Consider the following 22600-nt stretch of genomic DNA (forward strand, 5'->3'; position numbering starts at 1 on the left):
CTCCTCTATTAACCCTTCAACAATGTTTTTACAGTGTTGCTCTGAGTTGTAGCTCCTATGATGAGCTCAGCAGATGTGCAGTTCCACCAGGTGTTTGCTAATTGCTGCAGGCTAGTCTGAAGGAGCGGCTCTGTGAGGAGGAAGGTTGGAAGCTGCGGCTCCAAAGAGGAGTTTTGTCCTCCTAGGCGGGGTTAGGTCCACCCAGGTGTTCTGCTCAGCTGAATGGTTTCCCCGGGAGAGTAAAAGATTTCTCAAACATGCATGAAAAAAAATCAAGGCAACACTCCAGGTATGTTTTTGATGAGGGGATTACATTACAACATGAAAAAAGTCAATTTCACTCAATATTGCCCCTTTAAGTTTTTTGTTTCAACTATTTGATAATTCTACCCTTTTTCACTGCTAATAAAAAACAAATTGGAAGTTTGCTCGATCCGGTCCACTCGGATCATTGAACCCATCACCCGCCATCATCGGCTCACCATTGGATTCCCGTCGGTCCACCTGAAGTCTCTCTCAAACATTCGGTCATTCAGGCCGATCCACTGGTAGTCACTGCCCAGACCTGCAGATGGACGGACGGCCTGGTCAGTGAAGCGGAAGAAGCAGCGCAGCTCTTCCTGCGACAGACTCACGGTTGACAAAGATCTGCTCCTCCCGCGACAGGATGCTGGTCAGGTGGCCGCCGTGCAGACGACACTCCCTCTCCGCAGCGTCCCACGTCCGCCGGTGTTTGAAGTATTTGTAGCAGTGGGACTGAAACTTGGCCCAGCCGAACCCACACACCTCGGTGTCTGCACACACAGAAACACAGCATGCTAAACACTGCTGGCAAAAGGCCACAAACGCACACAGTTCTTATGAATTCTCCATCTTGTGGTTGCATCCTCGATATAGTTTAGATGCGTTTCATCATTTACTTAGCAGTATTGTATTTGGTTGGTTTTCTTCATTATTATTTGTGTTTGTCAGTTAGCCACTTGGCTACAGTCTCATGTATTTACAAAAAATGTTCATTAATATGCATTGTTGCCATTTTAAAAATAATCTGAGCTGAATTACTATACAAGCAGAGGATGCTGCTCACTTTGCATGAATCAAAACGGTTTTATTCTGTCGAATGCTCAGACTGTCCTGTTTATCATGGGGCTAAACCAGTCATTATCTTCAATAATGATGATTAGTGATTAATTATCGCTAATCATCACGATTATTGATTAGTCTTATTAATCACAGCCCTAGATAGCGGTTAATCAGCTTAATTATTTTAATCCACTGACAACACAAGATCAAATATAAAGGATCAAAGATATGAAATATTAAAGAGGTGCAACAAAATACTATTTCATCAACAGAGGGTTTTCATTTTTTTCTCTCTCACATAAAAAGACGTGACATTTAACTTATCCATATAATGACAAGTTAAATGTAAATGTATGCTAAACAATTAGCTTTTGAATAAGACCGTTTTCAACCATATTTGTGTTTTTTATTCTTCTTTTTTTTCTGCCACAAATATAAAGAACAAATTGACAATCATCCAACAAGTAATCATTCCATGATTGATTGAATCATCCATGAGTCAGAGTTGCCTTAGTTGACCAGCTCAAAGTAATGTCATGTCACGAAAAGGAAGTGAATGTAGTGAGTCAACGACACAACGCAAGTAACTGTCGCTACGTGTTCGTCCAGGAAAGCGAACGCTGAAGGTCAATGACTCAGTGCAACCTGATGGGTTTCCTAGAAACTTTTTCAACTTTGAATAATTAACTGAGCCTGATAACTGGGACCAACTGGAATATCTGTAGTTGAACTGAAATGACTTTTTCATAAAACTCCTCGAGGCGACATTCGTTGTGAATTGCTGCTATATAAATAAACTGAACTGAATGTCAACATTTTTTTTTTTTTTTTACAAAAACTGTCTTTTTCGCAACAGAAAAAGTCAAACAGCAGCTCTGCTCGCCCATCACTGAAACCAAACTTTGGTGAAACGTTAAACTCCGGCTGAGCACGAATGTGGAGACGTTGCGTAAGAACGCCACCGTGAACGGGCGCAGTGATCAGAGGCACGGAGGGTCCAGCCGAGCGTGTGTGTGACGGCTTCGTTTTGCTTTTTTCGGAGCTGGAGCCACGCTGCCTTAACAATAACCTCCAGCTGACAGAGACAAAAGCTTTCATTTGTTTTCTCAGACTCAGTTGTTGCGGCAGCCAGATCGATGCTGAAGTCCAGCTGGGGGAATAACCCTCATACACACACACACACACACACACACACACACACACACACACACACACACACCTCACCCCCCAACTCACTGAAGGAGTTCAGTAACGCACAGTTGGACTTCATTAACCCTCACAAATATCCCGTTGTGTGCAGGTCAAGCACATAGACAGGCACATTTAGCTCCATGTACAATGACTCAGAGTCAGCGCTCTGCTTTGTTGGCCTCAGTAAACAAAGCCTGTTTTGTGTCACTGGCTTCAGGATAATGTGAACGCCAATAAAAATCGCAATGGAAAGTTGCTGTCAAGGCTTGGTGGTTTTAGCCTTCATCAGTCCATTTCGTCCTAATGGCTCCTCTGTGCAGCCACCTGGAGGCTCAGGTGAGGCCTGGAGCGCCGCCCTCTGCTTGAGGCCGTGTGAGATGAGCTGCGCCATTCGGACGTGTTGCGGCGCGGGGGTCACAGGAGGTCAGCCTAGAACACGTCCTCGTCTCCTGGATACAGGAGACGAGGTGGGAGGCAACATGTGGCAGGAATGAGTCGGTGCCAAGCAGCTGCAAAAGCTTTCTGCTAGAATAATAGAGCAATTATCTGTTTTGTTTTATTTTTTTTTACTTCCTGATCCTTTCCGCTATGAGAACTCCACAAGAGGACATCTGTGTCCCTGTCGCTGTGTCCACCACCGTCTGGACGCAACGAGGAGGAATTCGGAAGCTTCATCTAACGCTACACGCAGCATGCTGCACATCCATCCATCCATCCATTTTCTGGTCACCCTTGTCCCTAATGGGGTCGGGAGGGTTGCTGGTGCCTATCTCCAGCTACGTCCCGGGCGAGAGGCGGGGTACACCCCGGACAGGTCGCCAGTCTGTCGCAGGGCAACACAGAGACATACAGGACAAACAACCATGCACACACACACTCACACCTAGGGAGAATTTAGAGAAACCAATTGACCTGACAGTCATGTTTTTGGACTGTGGGAGGAAGCCGGAGTACCCGGAGAGAACCCACGCATGCACAGGGAGAACATGCAAACTCCATGCAGAAAGACCCCGGCCGGGAATCGAACCCAGGACCTTCTTGCTGCAAGGCAACAGTGCTACCAACTGCGCCACTGCATGCTGCACATTTATCTTGCAAATGGATAAACTGTGCAGACAAACAATTTGAGGCTGGGGATTTCTTCACTCCCCCGCCCCCAACTCCTCCACCCACAGCTCATAATGAAATGGGAAGCAGTGTAAATAATGAGGGCTTCAACAATACGCCCAGCTCACGAGACGAGAAGATGCTACATGATGTTTGGCTCATGAGAATGAGATGAGACGAGATTTCACTTGAGCTCCTCTGCTGGAGGCAGAGATCGACATCTGGCCAATACAGCAGCACGCTCAGTGAGACTTCTGCTGAAGATCTACAGGGAGGAAGCAGGTTTCCTGCTGGATCAAGTTGAATTAGCACGCGGATCTTCACAGACTGCATGGATGAGATTCAGCAGTCAAGAAGAGGAGTCTTGTGCAGGGTTACAATAGTTTAGGGTTTTTTATGGTTTAGTTATTGTAAGAACATGCATTCCTATTAAATCTGAAGGTTTTACATATTTTCTACTTATCTCTGGTTTAGGGGGTTTAAGATGGTCTTCGGATTAGCCACTACATTTTCCACACGCTCTGAACGCTGCGGTGCAGCTAATACATGACTTTTCACCAATGGGTTTTGAAAAGCTGGACAGCAGTGTGATGAAGAGGAGCGGACAAGCCAGGTGTGAGACAAGTGAGTGTGAGGCTGTTCACCTCTGACTCTGTAGACAAAACCTTTAGTGGTTTTAGTGTGAAGCAGCAGGAGGAAGATAAAACAGCCATCGATGGCTTTAATTTTCTTCTAAAGGAGCCATTTCACAGGCACTGTTCAGAAAAAGTATTTACGGTAAGTATTCAAGTTACAGCCGGTATGAATTTCATTAAAAGCTTTAAAAAATGTGTAAATAGGTCATGCTACAATGTCTTATAGACAAGTGTGGCCTACAGACTGTTTTTTATTGTTTGTTTTCGAAGTTAGTGGGTGTGGCTTCAATTCAAGTGACATCAATAGTCCAGAAATTACAATGCTTAGTTTTTCAGAAGCTTTACATTTTAGCTTCAATATTATTGAATAAATAATGACATAGTAAAGATTGTGCTTTGTATATTTCTACATGAGGTTAAATTCAAATGTTTGTTCAAATAGGCTTGTTGTTTTGTTGTCCCATGACCATAGTCTAGTTCTTTTACAGCAAATCTTGAGATACCAGCAACATCAATTTGCTTCAAAAGATTGCATACCTAACTTTTGAAAAATACATGCACCTTTCCCCCAGATGTGAATCAAATGACTTTAAGCTCTGCTTTTAAGTTAGATAACTTCTTAGCCTGCAGTTTCACAAATTACTTTAGATTAGAAGTTGCACGAACAATCCTTTTACCTCGAGATATAATAAGCTGGCTCATAAATTGAAGAAAGAATGCAACTGGCCTGCCTGAAATTAGTCCAGTGTTCCACATACTCAAGCTTATCATCTTTTTAAATTTACTCAGTGCTCATTAGAAATCAGAATAACTCTTGTGGCTGAAAACCAGCCGTCAGTTCTGGAAAATCCGAATCTCAAGCGCCTCTTGAGACCTCGTCCAAACCTGGTTGGGAGGCTGAGTAATGACAGAAGAATTGGACGGCAGGCTGAAACTAATCTGCAGAGGAGCCGACGCCCGGTGCTGGAGACTGTCCAGCTGCACTCGCAAATGTGTGCACAGCTCATGCAGACCGATAGACAAGTTGGACTTAAGTGCATGTGCTCATCGGCGTGTGGCAGAAAGCTGGAATTGAACCCACTGTAAGACAAGTACCTTACCCACTGACTCCCAGTCAGTCCAAGTCTTCTTTGAAGTCACCAACAGAATGATGAAATATTACTGTACATCACCCTGTAGCAATGCCTTAATATGGAAGTGAAAGACCCAATTAGGTCCTTCAAAGCTTTCATCCCTCATTCATCCTGCACTTATTTTTGTACTATCTTAGCCAGCATAGATCCGGAGAAAAAAATGACATCGAATCCAAACACAAAAAGTGTTGTGAAATAACATTTACATTTGGTGCTCTGATTAATGTGTGGATGGATAAAGCGAACTGTGATTAAGATGAATGTTTTGTTAAAGGGGATAACAAATCAGTCACCGGTCAGTGTTAGGTCCATAAATTTGTTCAGCTTTTGCAGCCTCTTGTTAAACACTTTGCTTCATACAGAGGGTCTGGACCCTCGACTATTGAGAGACGATCACTTGCTCCAGGCGTGCACTCTGATTAAAATTTAAAATTTTACCCAATTGCTATCGTGAGATTTTTAATACAGCATGAGCTAATGAGCTTACCGGAATTTGCCTGTGGTGTGGACAACCATCCTCCACAGTGACGAGAGAAGTGCCTAGCTGAACGAGTGGTTGTTAATTGATATCTGGAGGCATTGCCAATGCTTACTGAACGACTTTGTTAACTTCCTCCGCTGCCATCGCCAAACTACAAGCAGAACACAATTCTAAAACACGCAGAAAGTTGACAGCTACTCCTTTTGTTTGCTGATTGGCCCAGTTGAAATTCTACTGGAGAAAGTCCAGACGGATCACTGAAGTGAGATTAAAATTGCGCAGAATTGTGTAGGAATGCAAAGGTCATGGTCAGATACTCAAAAAAAAAAGAGTTCTAGTTCCAGTTCTTATAAACCTCAAATTTATTGACCTAACACTTCTTTCACAGAGCAGACAGCAGCATCAGAAGCTTGTTTAGGTGTTGTACTCCACCTTGTTCACAGAGCTCTCCTGTGTAGCTGGGTAGGCAGAGACAGGTGAAGGAGTTGACCCTGTCCAAGCAGGTGGCTCCATTCAGACACGGATTAGAGTTGCACTCGTCAACATCTGCAGACACACAACACAGTGCATTATTATTACACATCATCAGTCTCTCAGCATGGGGATCGAGTGGCCGGCTCTCTGTGTCTGGGTACCCGTTTCACAGCGCAGTCCACTGAATCCAGGTGTACAGACGCAGATGTTCACTGGGCCTTTCTCGAAGCAGGAACCTCCATTCAGACAGTCGTTGACTGAGCACGGCAGTAGGTCTGCACACATTCAAAAAAAAGGATGGAATAGTCAGCTGAGCTGTGATGTCCAGCATCTGTTTGTATGTAGCTACATGTCCAAACCTTATACCTTGAACATTCACAGGACTGGGCTCCACAGAAGGCTCTAAATCAGACCAGGCCTCTGCCTGCTCTGTGATTCCACTCTGTACAGGGGTCTCCGGGTGGGACTCCAGCAAAACAGGGGAGCTTTTGCTGTCATAGTCCACAGATTCTTCATTTGGGAGAGCGTTAGCTGAAGGGTCATAGATTGGAGCCCATTGGGGGGTGGAGAGGGTTGTCTGGTCAGGAGTAAATGCTGTTGTGGTTGGAGTAGGCTTATCCCTCATGCTAAGTGTGGAGCTTGTGCTGGATGGACCTGAAGTATGATCAGACGTTGGAGGTGAAGGCTTGTTGGTGACAGCTGAATGTTTCTCGAGATCCGGTAAAGTGACAGAATAATGTGTAACCCTGCTGGGTTTGGAGTATATGTCCTGTGTTTCTGTTGTACTTTGGTGTTCAGGAATCAGAGGTGCCACACCTGGTAAAACAGTGGCACTAACCCCTGGAGGCAGGTCAGCCGGACCACCCTGATCCCCAGAGGCCTCGCTCTCTCCAGACATCTGCTCCGCACCTAAGCCTGTTTCTTGAGCTCCATCAGCAGTCTCTGCAACTCCATCTGTTTCTTTTATGACTGTTGCGTGTAGAGGCTGCTTGGTGTGAAGGGTGGGGTGAATTGATGGGGGTGTCTTGGCGAGGCTGGGTATATCTGGAAGGTAATCATCTTGCCCCGAGGACTCCTCCTGTCCAGAAGCAGATCCTTCAAAGTTGCCTATCTGGGTGTGTGTGGACGTTTTCTGGGACTTTATACCTGGGCTAAAAGTTGGAGGTTCTCTCCCTCCTATCTCCGCCTCATCCGTCATCACACCAGGCAAAATTGAAGCCGGAGTGGGAACATTTCCATCTTCAGAACGCTCTTGCAAAGCCTCGGCATTTTTGTCCGCTGTGCCTTCATGGACGATGTGAGGGCCGGTCTGGGAAACATTATGGACAATAGGACCTGGCAGTGTTGTAGATGTTATTGATGAGACTGTAGATGAAGATGTGGTGGTGGTGGTGGTGGCTGCTGCTTTTTCTGGCCCTTGAGATGCAGTAGTCTGTGGGTCTAGGAAGACTTTGGGGGCTAGCTTGTCGTCAAGGACTGGAACTGTTGCATCCTGTTGGGCTGTATCTGTGGGAGGAGTGGCCTCATCACTGGTCTTGCCTGTGTGACTCTGTAAGACACTGTTGTCTAAAGGATGCAAATTTAGATCGTCTATGTCTCCAATGTCCACCTCCTCAACATAAACAGGAGACGCCGTCTCAAACTGATCCCCTCGGGCTTCTTCTGGAGGTCGTGGGCTGAATGACACCTGGATGTACAGAAGCAAATAAAGAAGTTCAGGAAGAAGAATATTGGTTGCCTAGTTTTGCTCAAACAGGTCAAACTTTCGCTGACGTCACTGACAGACCTTAACAGGAGGCACAGATTCACATGTGAATATTTTTTTCTGGATGAGAACGAAGACATTTAAACCTTCAAAGTATAAACTGATGGGCTTTAAGATTAGTCATGTGTCCAGCAGATGACCTTGCATGTTTTATTTTGTTTTTTTGTTTTTTTATAGCCAAAACTGAGACTGACATAAGATTTTGCAGTCTAGTCCTCTCAGAAGTCTGGCTGAAGTCACTTCTGGTTCAACAAAGTCAACTAGTGGTGTTCTACTCATTTTGTTGTCTAGAAAACAGAACTGCTGACTGCAATCAGAACCAAACCAGCAAAGTGCACCAGCTTATAAATTAAAAAAAAAAATCAGCTTGCTGAACATAGAATGTCTTTTAACTTGACAAGGTCAAGGCCTACTACTTTCTTGGTTAACTGATTCACTCAACCTACTTTCAATTACAATAGAAGTAGTATTAATAGAATTGTTACTGCACATCTACTACAACAGATAGAAAAGGAGAAACAAAGGCTGGAATGACAGACTGGCAGAATTATCAGGTGACTGAAGTCTCCTCTGTACCTCGTGTTTTCCATTGACAAAGCGGATGGTCTCAGGGAGGAGTTCAGAGTCTTCATTGTTCGAGACAGCCTCACTGGATACCTGAGTGAGTCCGGAGATTTGTGGCAATAGAGGATGGGAGCCGTTTGACGGCTTGTTCAGGAAATCCAAGACTCGACTCACTGGAGGCAGAGGAGACAGAACAAGCTTTAACAGAAACCGACACAAACTGGTCTGACGTAAAAACCTTTGTCTACTATTTGTACTAAAGTGTGGGCCGTGTTGAATATGATGAACCAATGCTGTAAAACTACAGTTCTCGAGGGTCCTTGTTTTTCGTCCTTTCGAAGCCTCTCTGTTTCAACACACCTCAATCAAATAATTATGTCATTATCAGTTCTCTAAAGAATTTGGCAACATGCTGAAGATGCAATTTAGCCTTTAGATCCAGGTGTTTTACACCAGGAACACATCCAAAGGTTGAAGGACACCAGCTCTTGAGGACTGGAGTTCAACAGCCCTGTGATAAAGGTTTGGACTACAGGACTATTGTACCATTGTATCTACAAAGTATGGTATCGTCATCATCAATTACAAATTAATGTACTTCAGTATCAAAATACACCTAAACAGTTATCTAAAAATGGTAGTTTAATGTGTTTGTCCGAGAGTGTACTTTTTGTCATTTCACTAAACATTGTTCATGGTCCAGCTGTATTTGTCTCCAGATTTTGATCATCTTAAAATAACTTTTTTTTTAAAAGTTGTTTTTCTACTTATGTAACTTGTTGAAGAAATCTCACTGGCGTCTTTCAGAAGGTTGTAAAGTCATTTTTTGTAAGTTCTAGTAAAGAAACAGATTTGTCCCCAACTGCTCACTTGGAATCATGATACTATGAGAACAATCTTTGAAAATGTATCCGTTTGTTTTCTCTTCTCTTTGCCGCAGATTTATTGAGTCTTCTGTTTCCATGCAGCCTACGGATCAGACCGTTTACTTTGAATCCTGCTGGAGAAACACTGGCTGCTAATAGTTCTCTGAAATTTATGCCCTCTAATTACTGTATGCAAACTGTGATGAGAAAGAGTTGAAACAAGATATTAACATAAGTTTATAAAAAATAAGCCATTTTTTCCTCAGTGAAAAAACCAGAGGAACCATTTACATCAATCAGGATTACCAAAATATCTCTCTCTGCTAAATACCATAACAATGAGAGAAATAACAATGAGAGAAAAGGTTTTCATAGACATTTTTTTTTTTTGCTTTCTTAAAAGACTTATGGATACATGCACTAAATTTACGGTGCATTAAAACAATTTGTTTAAATCCAGAAGATTATGTCAATCTGGTAGGTAAAATTAGAAAGTTGAGCTGTGTTCTGTGTGTACGTCTTGTTTTTAAGTGCTTGTTTTTGGACAATGTCCTTGAGGATCTAGAAATAAAATACAATTGTATTATTATTAAATGCATCTGTGGATGTATTTTAATGGAAGCGCCTCAAAGACACGCCATCTTCAGTGACATCATGGGAAAACTAAAAATAAATTATTTACCACTGATGACCATTGTCATCATAGGTGAGAAATGTATGAATCAATCCGGGAACAAAAGCCTTGTAACCGATCCATAATGAAACCGATCCGATATCAATATCAGTATAGTTGATCTAGAAAAGAATTTTCTGGCAACTGGACAGAGTCCAACAATAAATATTCACATTAAACAAGAATCACATTGGCTGAAGGACTGATGAGAAAGATGACAGAAGAAAACAGGCAGATATACCAACTGATATCATCTCAATATTTACCATTATTATTACAACTTCAACATTTTTAACACCGTGTACCGCTAATCTTTAGACATATCCTGTGGTCTGATGAAGCTATAATTAAACATCTGACCATAACGACTGTTTTTGCTCATGGTGGAAATTGGCAAAGTCTGCAAATCTAAGAAGAGCAGCAACAGCAACTCAGTGGTGGCAGCATGAGGAGACATTGCTACAGGAGGGACTGGTGCGATTCACAAAATATACATCATCATGAGGGATGAATAATACGTAGAAATATTAAGGAATATCTTAAGACATCAGCCAAGAAGCTGAAGCTTCGGCATAAATGGGACAATGAATGTTATTATGCATGTAAGGGTCTGAATTTAAAGAAGCAGAGGTAGAAAAACAAACCTTTCTGTAACAAATTGTTTTGGTAATCCTAACTGACTTAAAGCAGGAAAAGTTTAGTCTGGATTAATGTTGTCATACAGTGAGGGGGAAAAAAGATCTGTCATTTTTTACATTTATGGAAATGTGTGGTTTCTGCGGTACTTCTTCTGCAACCAGCGTTGCCCCACAGCAGCTCCTTTCTGATATTGATTTAAAGCAGCCACAGATCATAAACAGTTTCTGGCCTCTGTTTGTTATGATTAAGACCCGCCGCTGCCAGCAGCTGCTCTGAAACAATGCCTGCTTTTGTCTCCTCATTAGGATTTTATGTTCAAAATGGGAGAAAGGTTGTGGGAAGTTGTGTAAAATTCTGCTAGGAGGGATTCAGACTGACATCCGAAGACGAAAAGAACGCCATGCCTACGACTTTAAGAGGCCAGAAACAGTTTCTTGATCATTCAATGGCTTTAATTCTGTCAAAGTTTAATGAGATGTAGGCTTTCAAAACCTATGTAGGCTTATTACTGAAGTGATAAGACAACTAGAACTGCAGAGGAGAAGCTAAATCACACACTAACCTGTGTTTGTACAGTGAGGTGTATGAGTGATTTTCTTATTGAGAGATACTTTTAGACTTTCTTCAAACGCATGCAACAAAGCTCTTCAAAGTTTCCATAAACACTTTTCAGATTAGCTTTCTTTTCTCAGTCAGGTACACAAATATAAAATCCTTCAATTTCAAATGACCTTCTGTTAAAAAAAACTCTAGAAAAGCCCCAAAATTTACTTTGGCTCTGCCTTGCTGGTACTCAGGAAAAAGCCCAAAGTGTCCCTTTAAAATTTGTAGAATTTGTATTTTTACTTAATTTCTTCAATTGAGCAAATATGCGGCAATATTTGTCATATTTCTCACTAAACAACAAGGATCGGCGTCAGGGTTCAGTGAGCTGATCTTTGGGTGATTTGTTTAGTTCAGCCTTCGGACGCGATGCTCCATCAGTCTGCAAAATCCACAGATCATGAATAAAATGTCTCGGAATTGTTGCAAGAAGTTTGGAGGCGTTTTAATCCCACTCTTTGTTCGTGGCAGAGTTCTTGGGCTGAATTGTGAGGAGGCCCACTCTTTTGGATGACAAACAATCCCACATGTATTGTATCAGGATGTTTTATGTTTGCATAATACTGAATTCACTGAAGACCTTTTGTTCTCTGGACAAATGATTTTCCAGATGGCCCCCAAAGGATTTGGATCAGAACCTCAGACAGTAGGAGCTTGCCCCTCTGGCCGAGCGAACAGACCCACTCAGAGTTACCTGCTGTGCAAAGCCGAGCAAGCTCTGTGCTGGTGGTAAGTACGGCTGAACAATAAATCAATAACAGTATATATCACAATAGACGTATGATCAATATCAATAGATAATACATCTGATAGAATATTCAATATATAAAATATTCACAGAAGTTTGATCCAGAACCACACAGCATTGTGGGAGATTTAGGCAATGGAAAAGTTTTAGCTGCTCAACCTCTCACAGCCAGAAAATCAAAGTGAGTGGTATCAACTAACCAAATCTTTGGTTACCTAGCAACAGCCTAGAAACATCCCCGCCCCCTTTGAACAGAAAGTCACCTGTTTAGCTGCTGGTTGTCTCCCTTTTACTCTTTGACTCATCATGTCAAAGAGTTGCATCATGTCGATCTGATGACGGATCGACATGATGCTGAGTCGTCATGGCGACTGGCTGGAGTATGAGGGCGTGGCAGAATATTAAGTTCCAATCCCTTGCCGTTTCCTTATGGTTGGCTCTAGATCACATATACATAATCTGATTTGCACCAAGCTGAATACGAATGACCTTTGTCGACCTCTAAAGAAGCCAATATTATTACATTGGAATCTGACTTCAGTGTGCCCCCTAGATTATTCCAGCAGTGATATCTCCCTGATACATCGTCCGATCTGCACTGGATTTTTAGATCACCGCTGCACACACTGGTGTGGTACATTAATGACATCACTGAAGCCGTGTCCATCGAGAGAAGACACTGAAGATTATTGGGTGACTCCTCCCGCTTCCCCAGCTGTAGAAGTTTAAAACAGTATCCACTAATTCTTGATAATCATATGACATGCTCAGAAGCCAACAGGAAGTCTTAGCCAATATTTCACCACAAAACTAGAAGTGGCAATAACTTGGCTTTCAGCAGAACTTGTAAGAATCGCTGCTGGACTCGTACTGAGCAGGACTGAAGGGGCTTTAGAAGATCTGCTGGGCTGTACATGTGGCTGTGATGAGTGTGAAAGTGTCAGCGACGGCGTGGCGGAACCTCTGCCGTCGCCTCGAAGCCGAATCGGCACTGAGCTTCCAGGGCCACCCACCGCTGCTTGCAGATTTGATTTGCATTAACTATTTTGTTATCTCTGATCTCCATGTAATTTTAGAATTAGTGCTTTCAAAATGCTTTCATCGTCTTAACCTTTAATATTTGAGTTTAATTTTACCAGCCGGGTGGTTTCCAGAGTTGTTTTCATCCAGTAAAGCGATTTGAAGAGCGTTTCTGCTGAGTTGGGAGGTTCTCAGACGTGAGAAAAAAGGCCGTAAGGCTTTCCTCAATAAAACGCGCTTTATTGTGCAATTTCATTCAATTCCTCAGCCGCAGCTATTTTAAGGCTGGACTCAAACCCATGTTCTCCGCTGGCAGTTGTATATCCATCACCCTCGCGCTCCAGCTTCCTAACATGGTTTGATTTACTTGTTTATAGGAAGACGATATCACTTTTATTTTCCATCTGTGTTTCCTGTTGGAGTTTGCAGGAAAGCGGCAGTAAAGCGACACCCAGAGAAATTAGACCCCGACACAAAGATGGCCAAGAGTCAGCGTGTGATGATTTGGGAGTGGGAATGGGATGGGAAATAACAAGCTAATAGGTGCTAATAAAAGCATGGAGTGGAAGCGCTGAAGGACAGAGAATATCGGCGCTGACTGATGAGTCTGGACTGTTTCTGCCCACCTCAGCAGCTGACGGCCTCATGCAGACACTTTATGGCCTCTTTCAACACGGCCCTGCTCTCAGGTGTCATTTCACCTGGAAATAAACATTTCCTCTGCTGCACCTGCTCTCTGTGTGGACATTAGCACTTTTTCCTGCTCTTGTGGCAACATTTGAGAAAGGGAGGACCATTTCCTTTTGACTGTTGCTATTAAGCATGAATGGTGGACTGGAAAAACAGAATCTGGTGCAAGAAGCTGGTGAAAGAAAAATGACATAAAGACAGCAAACAAGAAATGTAAAACAACCCGGAATATAAAATCTACACTCCAAGATCAAAAAAATTACTAATTGTGAAAAAAATTGTCTGTGCATGCCCAAGCGTGTCCACTGAACAGGTGAAGTGATATTTCTGCATGTCTATGTGACAGTCAGTGGTGGCTTTGTGGTGACAAATCTACATTTGGCTTCTACAGTCAGTGGTATTTACTAACCTAACAAAACATCCTGTACAGTTGGGCCCCGTTGTCATGACGAGTCAATCTAATTTGTTATTTGTCTCGACATGAAAAGTCATCTTGCTGTGCTGTCCAGCCATGTTGTTATGACTGTGGTGAAGTTAGGTCAAAACATTTCAGAGCCTCCAGTTCGTGTGATCTTGTCAGTCTAAAGTAAAGCGGAAACTGGTTTTAGTGGGCTGGAAAAATCCGAAACATCCATTTTCATACGGTTTTAGTGCCTTCCATGATTCATATTTTTAAATTATAGATGGGTTTTTTTCACCAATTTGCCATGTACATTTTTGACTCTAAATTAGTTCTGACTTGTATGCCTCCTCTGAGACCCTACTGCGTTATTAATAACATATTTTACTGTTAATATTTTCAATGTTTTCAAAACTGACTTCAACACGGTCATAACAACAGTGAGGCGGCTTTACATGGTGACAGAGTCAGGCAGCAAATCCCAACGGCACAGGAAGACAACAGGCACAGAGACAGGAGAAACTGAAACAAGCAGCTCCAATGGAGAACCAGGATGACAGTTCATGTACAAACATGGAGAAATATTTTGGCCACATTTGGACCCCTATACCGACAAATCTCACAGGAGATTACTTGAAGCATTTAAGAAAAAGGTTGGGTTTTTTTTGATGGTGTAAGTAGAGTTACAATAAGTCATCATTGTCTTACCTGCAGCTGACTGGTCGTCCTGATCGTTCCCTGGAAGCATCCAACGATACGAAGGTAAGTGTGAAAAAAGAGAAAGAGAACAGAGAGCAGGTTATGTTCTCTGTCGCAACACTTTACAGTTTCAGTGCAGACATCATTACAGAGACGTTCACTATTACACTTATTAGTTTTCTCTTAGACCATCCCATAGGTAAGTATAGTTAAAATTACAGTATAGATGTTGTTTTTAATTCTCATGACTCAAGAATTTGTCAGTTATTATGAATAATACAGAAGAATCTAATTGCAGTGAGATGTTGCTTGTTCAGCTGTGTCTACAACTTCAATACTTCAAGTATCTGGTAGTGGAATAACCGTTTAGCAGACAAAACAAAAGAACTCAGCTCAGATCCTGTCTGTGCTGCCGGAGGGACAACGCTGACAACAATCACAGTCAATGTTTGGTGACAAAAGCATCCAAATATGTGAATGGGAGCAGCTGTTCTGGAAACTATAAATCACAGTTTGAAACTGATGAAATCTTTTACTCGCTATGACCTACATATTCTGTATATTTTTACACATTATTTCAAACTATGAACAGTGTTGTTGAAGTTGGAGCTGTAAACTTATTGCACCATGTATAGGTGGGGCGCATCAGAGCCATTGTAGATAGAAGAGAAAAAAAAAAAAGAGTCATTTTCTGCCAAAAATACTCAGAAATTTTCTAGAAAAAAATATAGACAATTACTGAGCTCCAAAAGTTAAACATTTTCTAGAAAAAAAAATCATAAATGTTGATATTAATCTGGGACATTTTCTAGAAAAAAACATGGAAATTTTGTTAATCTCAAAAGTCAAAAATCATTGACTTTTGATTTAAAAAAATTTGCAAATTGTTACCTTTTGCAACTGAGAAGTTTCTTTATTTTTACTTGATTGATTGATCTCAACATTTCTGAGTCTTCGGCAGAAATTTACTCTTCCTTTTTTTTTCGATCTACAATGGCCCTAAAACGCTGCTGTAGGAACATGGGCATTAATGAATTGATCTAAATCCGGCTTAGCTGAATTTACAACTGGTTTATAATTAGGATAAACCGGCACAACGCTGATGATGCTATAGAGCTGAAGGGACAGAGTCTCTGCTCTTGCTGTGAGGATCTGATGTTTCCCAGGATAAACTGGCATGTTTGCTGTATGTTTTGACACACTGCCGACCACACAGTCATGTCTACTTTCAATGAGTCAACATCTGGCTTTGCAGAGCAACTGTGTTCATGTGCATATTTGAGAATGTAAACCTAAAGGTAAGAAGCTGTTAGCTGTTTTCTGCTGAGACGCACCAGAAACACGTCAGAATTGTTTGCAGAATTTTCCTCTGGGATTTCTGACAGCAACTTCTGCGAAACCTTGTGTTAAAAGAGAAAAATGTTGCTGCCCAACAGTTTACAAAAAGGGCTTACACAATGTAAGCTTCGTCATATGTTGCAACACATGATGAAGTGGACATAAGAGGGAAGCTGTCACGGTGGAAGTCTCTGCCTTGTACAGATCTCAGTGGTGGTACATGAGCCACCTGAACCGCAAAATACGGGACCGTCCTTCATTCCACAGCTAAATGTCGAGTTTTGAACCAATTTGTTCCGTGTTTTCATGAGAGTTCAATACACAATAATGAACAGAAACAAAACACTGTTAGGTACTAAAGCCAGCTGTTGTGATAGGATCTATGTGGGACAACCAGCTGGCTACGCATCGCTGTTACCTGCTGCTGTTTTTGCGGTTGCCTAGAGACAGACACCGCTTTGCTTTTGCTTGATGATTTTGATGATGCCATTTGACAAAAGTTTGTTTCATAATTGGTGACCTAGCAATGTTTTTATGATGCAAAGTTCTTTGAACTAGTCTGGCCATTGCTTTGCCGTGCAATTCTGCTCGATTTTGATCTCGATTCACAGACAGTCTGGGCTTCCTCCCATTGACTTGGATTCCCATTGACTTGGTAGATTTTCTACCAGGCCAATGAGCAAACAGAATTGTTTGAGAATTGTAGTCTACCTGTAGTTTTAGCAATGGCAGAGGAGGAAGTGGAGGAAGGCTTCAGTGTTGGTCACGCTTCCAAATAATGAATTCACATTAACAGTCGCCTTGTTTAGATCGGCGCTTCTCTCTCCTCAGTGGAGGATGGCTGCTTACTGCGCAGGCAACTTCTGGTAAGCTTCTTAGCGTCAGACTGGTGCGTTACATACGTCACGGCCAAACGTTAGCAACTAGGTAAGATTTAAAACTTTACTTTATCAACTTTTACAAAAGCCTGACTTGCATCTAAGAAGAGTCAACCCAAAGGGCAAGGAGAGCATTAATCAGAGAAACAGCCAAGAGGCCCAGAATAACTGTAGAGGAGGAGCTGCAGATGGAGTCGGTCATGATGACACTTGCTAGTCATGTACGCCAGAAATGTTGTCTTCATGGAAGTGTGGCAAGAAAAACAGCATTACTGAAAGGAAAGCATAGAAGTCCTGTTTGCATTGTACAAGCCATGAAGGGGCCAGGAAATACATGGAAGAAGGCGCCATGGTCAGTTGAGGCCAAACTGGAACTTATATGGTCTACATGCAATAAACTATGTGAGACAAAGAGGTTTTTCTAAGCTAAGAAAAAGATGAACAGAGTTAAATACAAGACAAAAACCAGAGAGAGGCTGCAGGACAACGACTCTAAACAATACAGCAAGAGCAACAAGGTTTAAATCAGAGCATATCCATATGTTAAATGGCCCAATCAAAGTCCAAACAGACACATGTCCATAATGAGATGATGTGACACACTTAAAAACTGACGTTCACACACACACACACACACACACACTTTAATAATTCTGACTGAGCTTCAGATATTTTTTAAAAATGGTCAAAAATGACTTATAACTGTAAGTACAGCTAAAATGAGACCTACAACACGTTAACTCATGGAGCAGAGTCAAATCTTTTCACTTTAAGATTTGTGAAACTTTTAGCAACAACCTATTGTTTTAGTCCCCCGACATGATTATCAATCTGTCATAGAAGATCCTAAAACAATCCTCTGAATTTAGCGGTTACAATGTGACAAAATGGTTAAATTCAAAGGATTTGAAGGTTATGAATCAGCAAATAACAAACTGTGGTAACCCACGGCTCTTTGCTTGACTTACTCACATTGTGCAGGTGCACTCCTGCTGCAAACCTGTGCAGACTCACCTGACTGATTTCCCCTCAGCACATTGACGACGAGGATGTGGAGCTGTTTGTCTGATGAGTCTCCACTTAAAACCGCCTCTCCGTTCGGTTTCAGCTCCAGCTCCGTCGTTGGCCCTTGGCGGACCTCGTCCTTGAACACCACCGCAGGCTGCTGACCCACTTCTGGCTCGATGAGTAGGGGGCCTGGCTTTGATGGGACGGCTTTGGGCGATGAGGTGGTGAATTCTCCAGCCAGTCTCGGTGTCAGGATGCTTTCTGGTTTAACTTCTCCTCCCACACCCACGTTGGAGCTCAGGACAGCACGGACTGGCTCCCCGCTGCCATCCGGCTGGGGGGTGTCCAGTAGTGAAAGCTGATTACGGGAGGTGGGTAAAGGAGGCAGCTGGTGAGGCAAAGCGTCCCCTCTATTTGGCACCGACTCCAGCAGGCCAGGTAGCTGAAAATCTAGAATATCCAACTCGTCCATGGTGGTGGAAGGACTGGGCATATCTATGATGTGAGGTGAGGTGACCGACAGCGGGCTCACTGTGCCAGGCTCTGGCGTTCTGCCTCGAAGTTCAGATCTGTCTGGGTGTGCGGATGCAGCTGGACTCATCGGAGAGCTGACAGTTGTTTCTGGTAGCTTAGCTAACAGACAGGAGGACATGAGACAAAAAAATGTTTAAAAACTTAATGCATAAAAACTGTACTTGCATAGCTCTTTATCAAAGAGCTTCTCATTACTTTCAGTCATCCACTCGCTCACATGCTGATGGCGCTGAGCTACTGGAAAGTGGCCACAGCTGTCCTGCAGTCTGACAGAAGCGTCTTCTGACCACTAGCAGGCAAGGCAGGTTAAGTGTCTTACCCAAGGACACACTGGTCACCCTGGACTGGCAATGAGTCCAGGGTGACCCTGCCTCTCGCCCGTTGATTGCTAGAACCCCTCACGTCCCCTCTAGGGATAAGCATGTAAGATAAAGGATGGATGAACTTCACCCGTCTTGCCCGGTGGAGCCGGTTCATGGCAGCTTTCCCTCTTTTTTTCCTAACTGCTGAGGTTAGAAATGACTGATCTGGTAATACTTTGTGGGGATATGTTTGAAGTTTTCTTGCTTCTTCCAGCAGAGCTCAGGCTGACGGTGTCCTGTTCCAGGACCCGGCAGACCCAGAGTCTGTCCTCGTCGTGTTCAGGATTTCTGTTTTGCACTGTGAAAGCAGCTCCGGCTGCACGGTGAGCCCAGCCCAAAGATGATGTCATGTTTTTTGGCAAGCAGTGGACATCTGGCCGAACTGAGCTGCTTTCTCTTTACTCCACATTAACTCTCTCCTGCAGCTCTGCCACCGCTCTGAGAACCTGGCAGAGGCCGCCACGCCGTATAATGTTTTCAATTATTCGGTGTGGTAAAGCATCACGCTGGGAGAGTGTGCTTCTCTCTGCTATGAGCTGACCTCCTTATTAACACTCTGTTGCATTATTGCTTCTTGTCCACTTCCTCTGTCTGTCTGTGCTGCTTGGGCCGAGGTCCAGCTGTGGAGTGTTTCTGCTCTATCTGTGTTGGCCTGCGCTGGGTTTTCCCCTCATAAAAGCTGCCCTCCATAAACAGGACAGGAGTGTTAATCTTCTCCTGCTTCGGTCTGAATGCGGTCTGCTTGTTTTCTCTGATGTCCGCATGGTCATTAGGTGGCTTGTTTGTGCTGAAACACGCATCCCCAACTTAACCGCTTGCAGCTGAAGTTAAAAGTTCTGGCAGTGACGCAAAAGTTGCATTTTGCAAGATTTTCCATGACACTTTTTATGACGGTACATTTTGTTAGCAGACAGACATAATGGATTGATCAGATTCATAGTAAATAACTTCAAGCTTTATGCACTTAAAATACTTAGTATGCAATAAAAGCACCATATTTACTTTGCTTTTGTTTAATGATCTGTGTTTTCAGTATGAACTGTGTTTAGCTCGAACCTTTAAAGCAGAACGCTCCGTACTTGTCGGTGGTTTCTGGGAAGCCGGTTTGGTTGGTGTACTTGTAGAGGGTCCGGACCCCCAGCAGGCCGCCTCCACACTGAGGCAGGGGGATGTTCATGGGGTACCGGACGCTGCCGTCAGACAGCCAGCCGTAGTCGCAGCGGCTAAGCCCCGCCCTCCAGGCTGCAAACAACTGGCCCGGGGACGCCAACACGGCGTCGTGCTTCTCACACTCCGCCTTCGCCTCCTGCCAGGTGATCTTCTCGGTGATGGAGGACGGATAGAAGACTTCACCTGCACACAGATGACAGGAGATTCAGATGGTTGGGTTTGCAATTTTCAACCCATGAAAGTCATTTCTGTTAGCTTCGAGTTATTCAGCCAAGGATCAGTCCATAAAGTCTTCCATATACAGTTACAGAGACAGAGGATCCTCTGATTGTTGTCTCAATCCTCTGATTGCCAATCAAACACTGAGTGCTTAAAATGTCAACACATCCATGGTCATATGTTTTTCTAAATATCAGCTTCCCTCCCCAAAAAAAGAATGAGTGAAAATTTGTAAACAAGTAACAAAAATAGAGATGGATAACATTTCTAAAATGTAAAAAAATATTACTTAAATAAAGCACAGTTATAGATATTTGACTACGGAGACTTTTTTTTTTTTAAGTAAAGCTGATGGAACATTAAAGAAAAAGAAAACTACAACATAAATAAAGTGAAGAAATAACATCAAAATGTCAAAATAAAATTTAAGTCTGAAGCTGTATAACGTAAATATTAGGAAAAACTAGAAAGACAATGTATTTAAACAGAAAATAAAACCTAAATGAACAGTGTTTACCCTGCAGCTCATCTACGAAGCAGTACACATCGTATCTCTCTGTGGGGTCGCGACGGCCGTATGTTCTCACACCCGGGCGGCGCAGAAGGTCGCCTTCACAGCCAGGACGAGGCTGTGTGATCGGATACCTGCAGCAACAAAACAAGAAAACCTCTGAACCAGCCTTTCTATTTATTTACTTATTTTAAGCACAAGAGGCGGATAGTAACTACTGTTACTCACATTTACTTGAATAGCCTTTTAGAAAGAAATTTACTTTTAGAAGAAGTTTTACTACTCCATATTTCTTTTACTAAGTAATATTGTTGTGAAGTATCGTTACTCTCAAGTACAATTTCTGGGTACTCTACCCACTGTGAGTGACTTCACTGAATGAAAATCAGAAATGTTTTAACTCCGAATGCAGCAGATACACACACACACACACACACACACACACACACCACTACAATTTATGTAAAAGTGAAAATTCTGGTTTGAACACAAGCTTTGTTGTTCTGCTTTCAGTGTCTATCTGCTGAACCTGCTGATAGAGAGGGACAGAAAATATTGATATTATTGACACGAGTCGGTATCAGAATCTGATTGACTCTAGCATCATAAGATGTTTTAGATTCTCTCTTGAAATTGTTTTTATTTTTGTATATTAGTTTCTAAGCTCTGCCTATAAATGTTTTGGTTTGATTTCTAATGAGAATTTTGTTTTGCACTTTATTGATTTAGAAAAAAAAATGCATACAAATTTGTTTCGTTTTCCTATTTTTCTGCTTATCGTCTTGTTTTTACAGACACCTGTGAACTTTGTCCAAAGACTCTCCTGGGTTTTAACAAAATAATTCAAAGAAAGAAGAAAAAAAGAGAATACCGAAAGGTCAGAAGTTTGTTCAAATAACAAACTTACATATTTAAAAAGTAGCAGCATCTGTATCAGTATCAGTATTGGTATCAGTATCGTTATGGAAAATGCCGATATCTCTTTCATCCATAAATTATGATCCTTTGTGTCAGGATTTGTTTCCAATTTTGGGGGGATTTTCTTAAAGAATAAAAAAAAGGTAGGATTTTTTTTTTTTAGGTTATCAATTGTAATTTCCTCCAAATACAAAGTTGTTATTTGAAAAATACATCAGTAGTATTGTTCTTTAGGGGTTATATGATGTTACAATATTTTTTTACCTGCAAGAGTCGTCTACAGTAGAAGGAGGGACAGGGTCAGTTGTCATGCTTTTTTTGTCTATCGGCCATATTGGATTTAGCAAAAATAAGTTTTTGCATTTGCAGCTGATGGCCAGTAGTTGATGGTATATTTTATGATGCATTAGTGTCCACTTCAGTGGTCTGTGTGCATTTATAACATAAAAATCCACAAGAAGCACAAGAAAATGGCTTTTAGATAGCTGCCCATTGTAGTGACCACTATGCATGAAATGGATATTATTGGTAATGGATCGACATCAAACTTGCAGTATCACACAACTCTACCTGCTGGCAAATTTGAAGGTGACACATATACAGTAAACACAAAGTACTTTACCCTGTTATAACATACATATAATACCCACTGTATTAGTTTAAGAAGTTTCATATAGAAAAAACTAAATTTAGAAAACTCTTTCTTCTGTCCAAATGTATTTATTTATTCCATTTTGGCCTTTAAATACCAAACTTTGATGTAACTATATATACGTTTTGTCTATCTGATGATGTCATTTTTAAACATTAAATCAGAGATTCTGATCAGTAACTCAGTACTTGAGTAGCCTTTCTACTAAATATCTTTTTACTTTTATTTGAGTAATTCCT

General features: G+C 42.2%; 1 protein-coding gene across 1 annotated transcript in view; it reads right to left on the reverse strand.

Moving 5' to 3' along the window:
* The window catches only part of vcanb (versican b), a 32665-nt gene that overhangs the window by 3601 nt on the left and 6464 nt on the right, over positions 1-22600 (reverse strand). The window contains exons 5-14 of the mRNA XM_028025586.1: positions 20798-20925; positions 19948-20244; positions 18002-18628; positions 14781-14810; positions 8446-8606; positions 6471-7791; positions 6266-6379; positions 6063-6176; positions 636-794; positions 483-565 (exon numbers count right to left, since the gene is read on the reverse strand). Coding sequence (XP_027881387.1) covers positions 483-565; positions 636-794; positions 6063-6176; positions 6266-6379; positions 6471-7791; positions 8446-8606; positions 14781-14810; positions 18002-18628; positions 19948-20244; positions 20798-20925 — 3034 coding nt within the window. The remainder of the gene's footprint in view (positions 1-482; positions 566-635; positions 795-6062; positions 6177-6265; positions 6380-6470; positions 7792-8445; positions 8607-14780; positions 14811-18001; positions 18629-19947; positions 20245-20797; positions 20926-22600) is intronic.

Source organism: Xiphophorus couchianus, chromosome 8 (assembly GCF_001444195.1).
Source record: "Xiphophorus couchianus chromosome 8, X_couchianus-1.0, whole genome shotgun sequence".
NCBI lineage: Eukaryota > Metazoa > Chordata > Actinopteri > Cyprinodontiformes > Poeciliidae > Xiphophorus > Xiphophorus couchianus.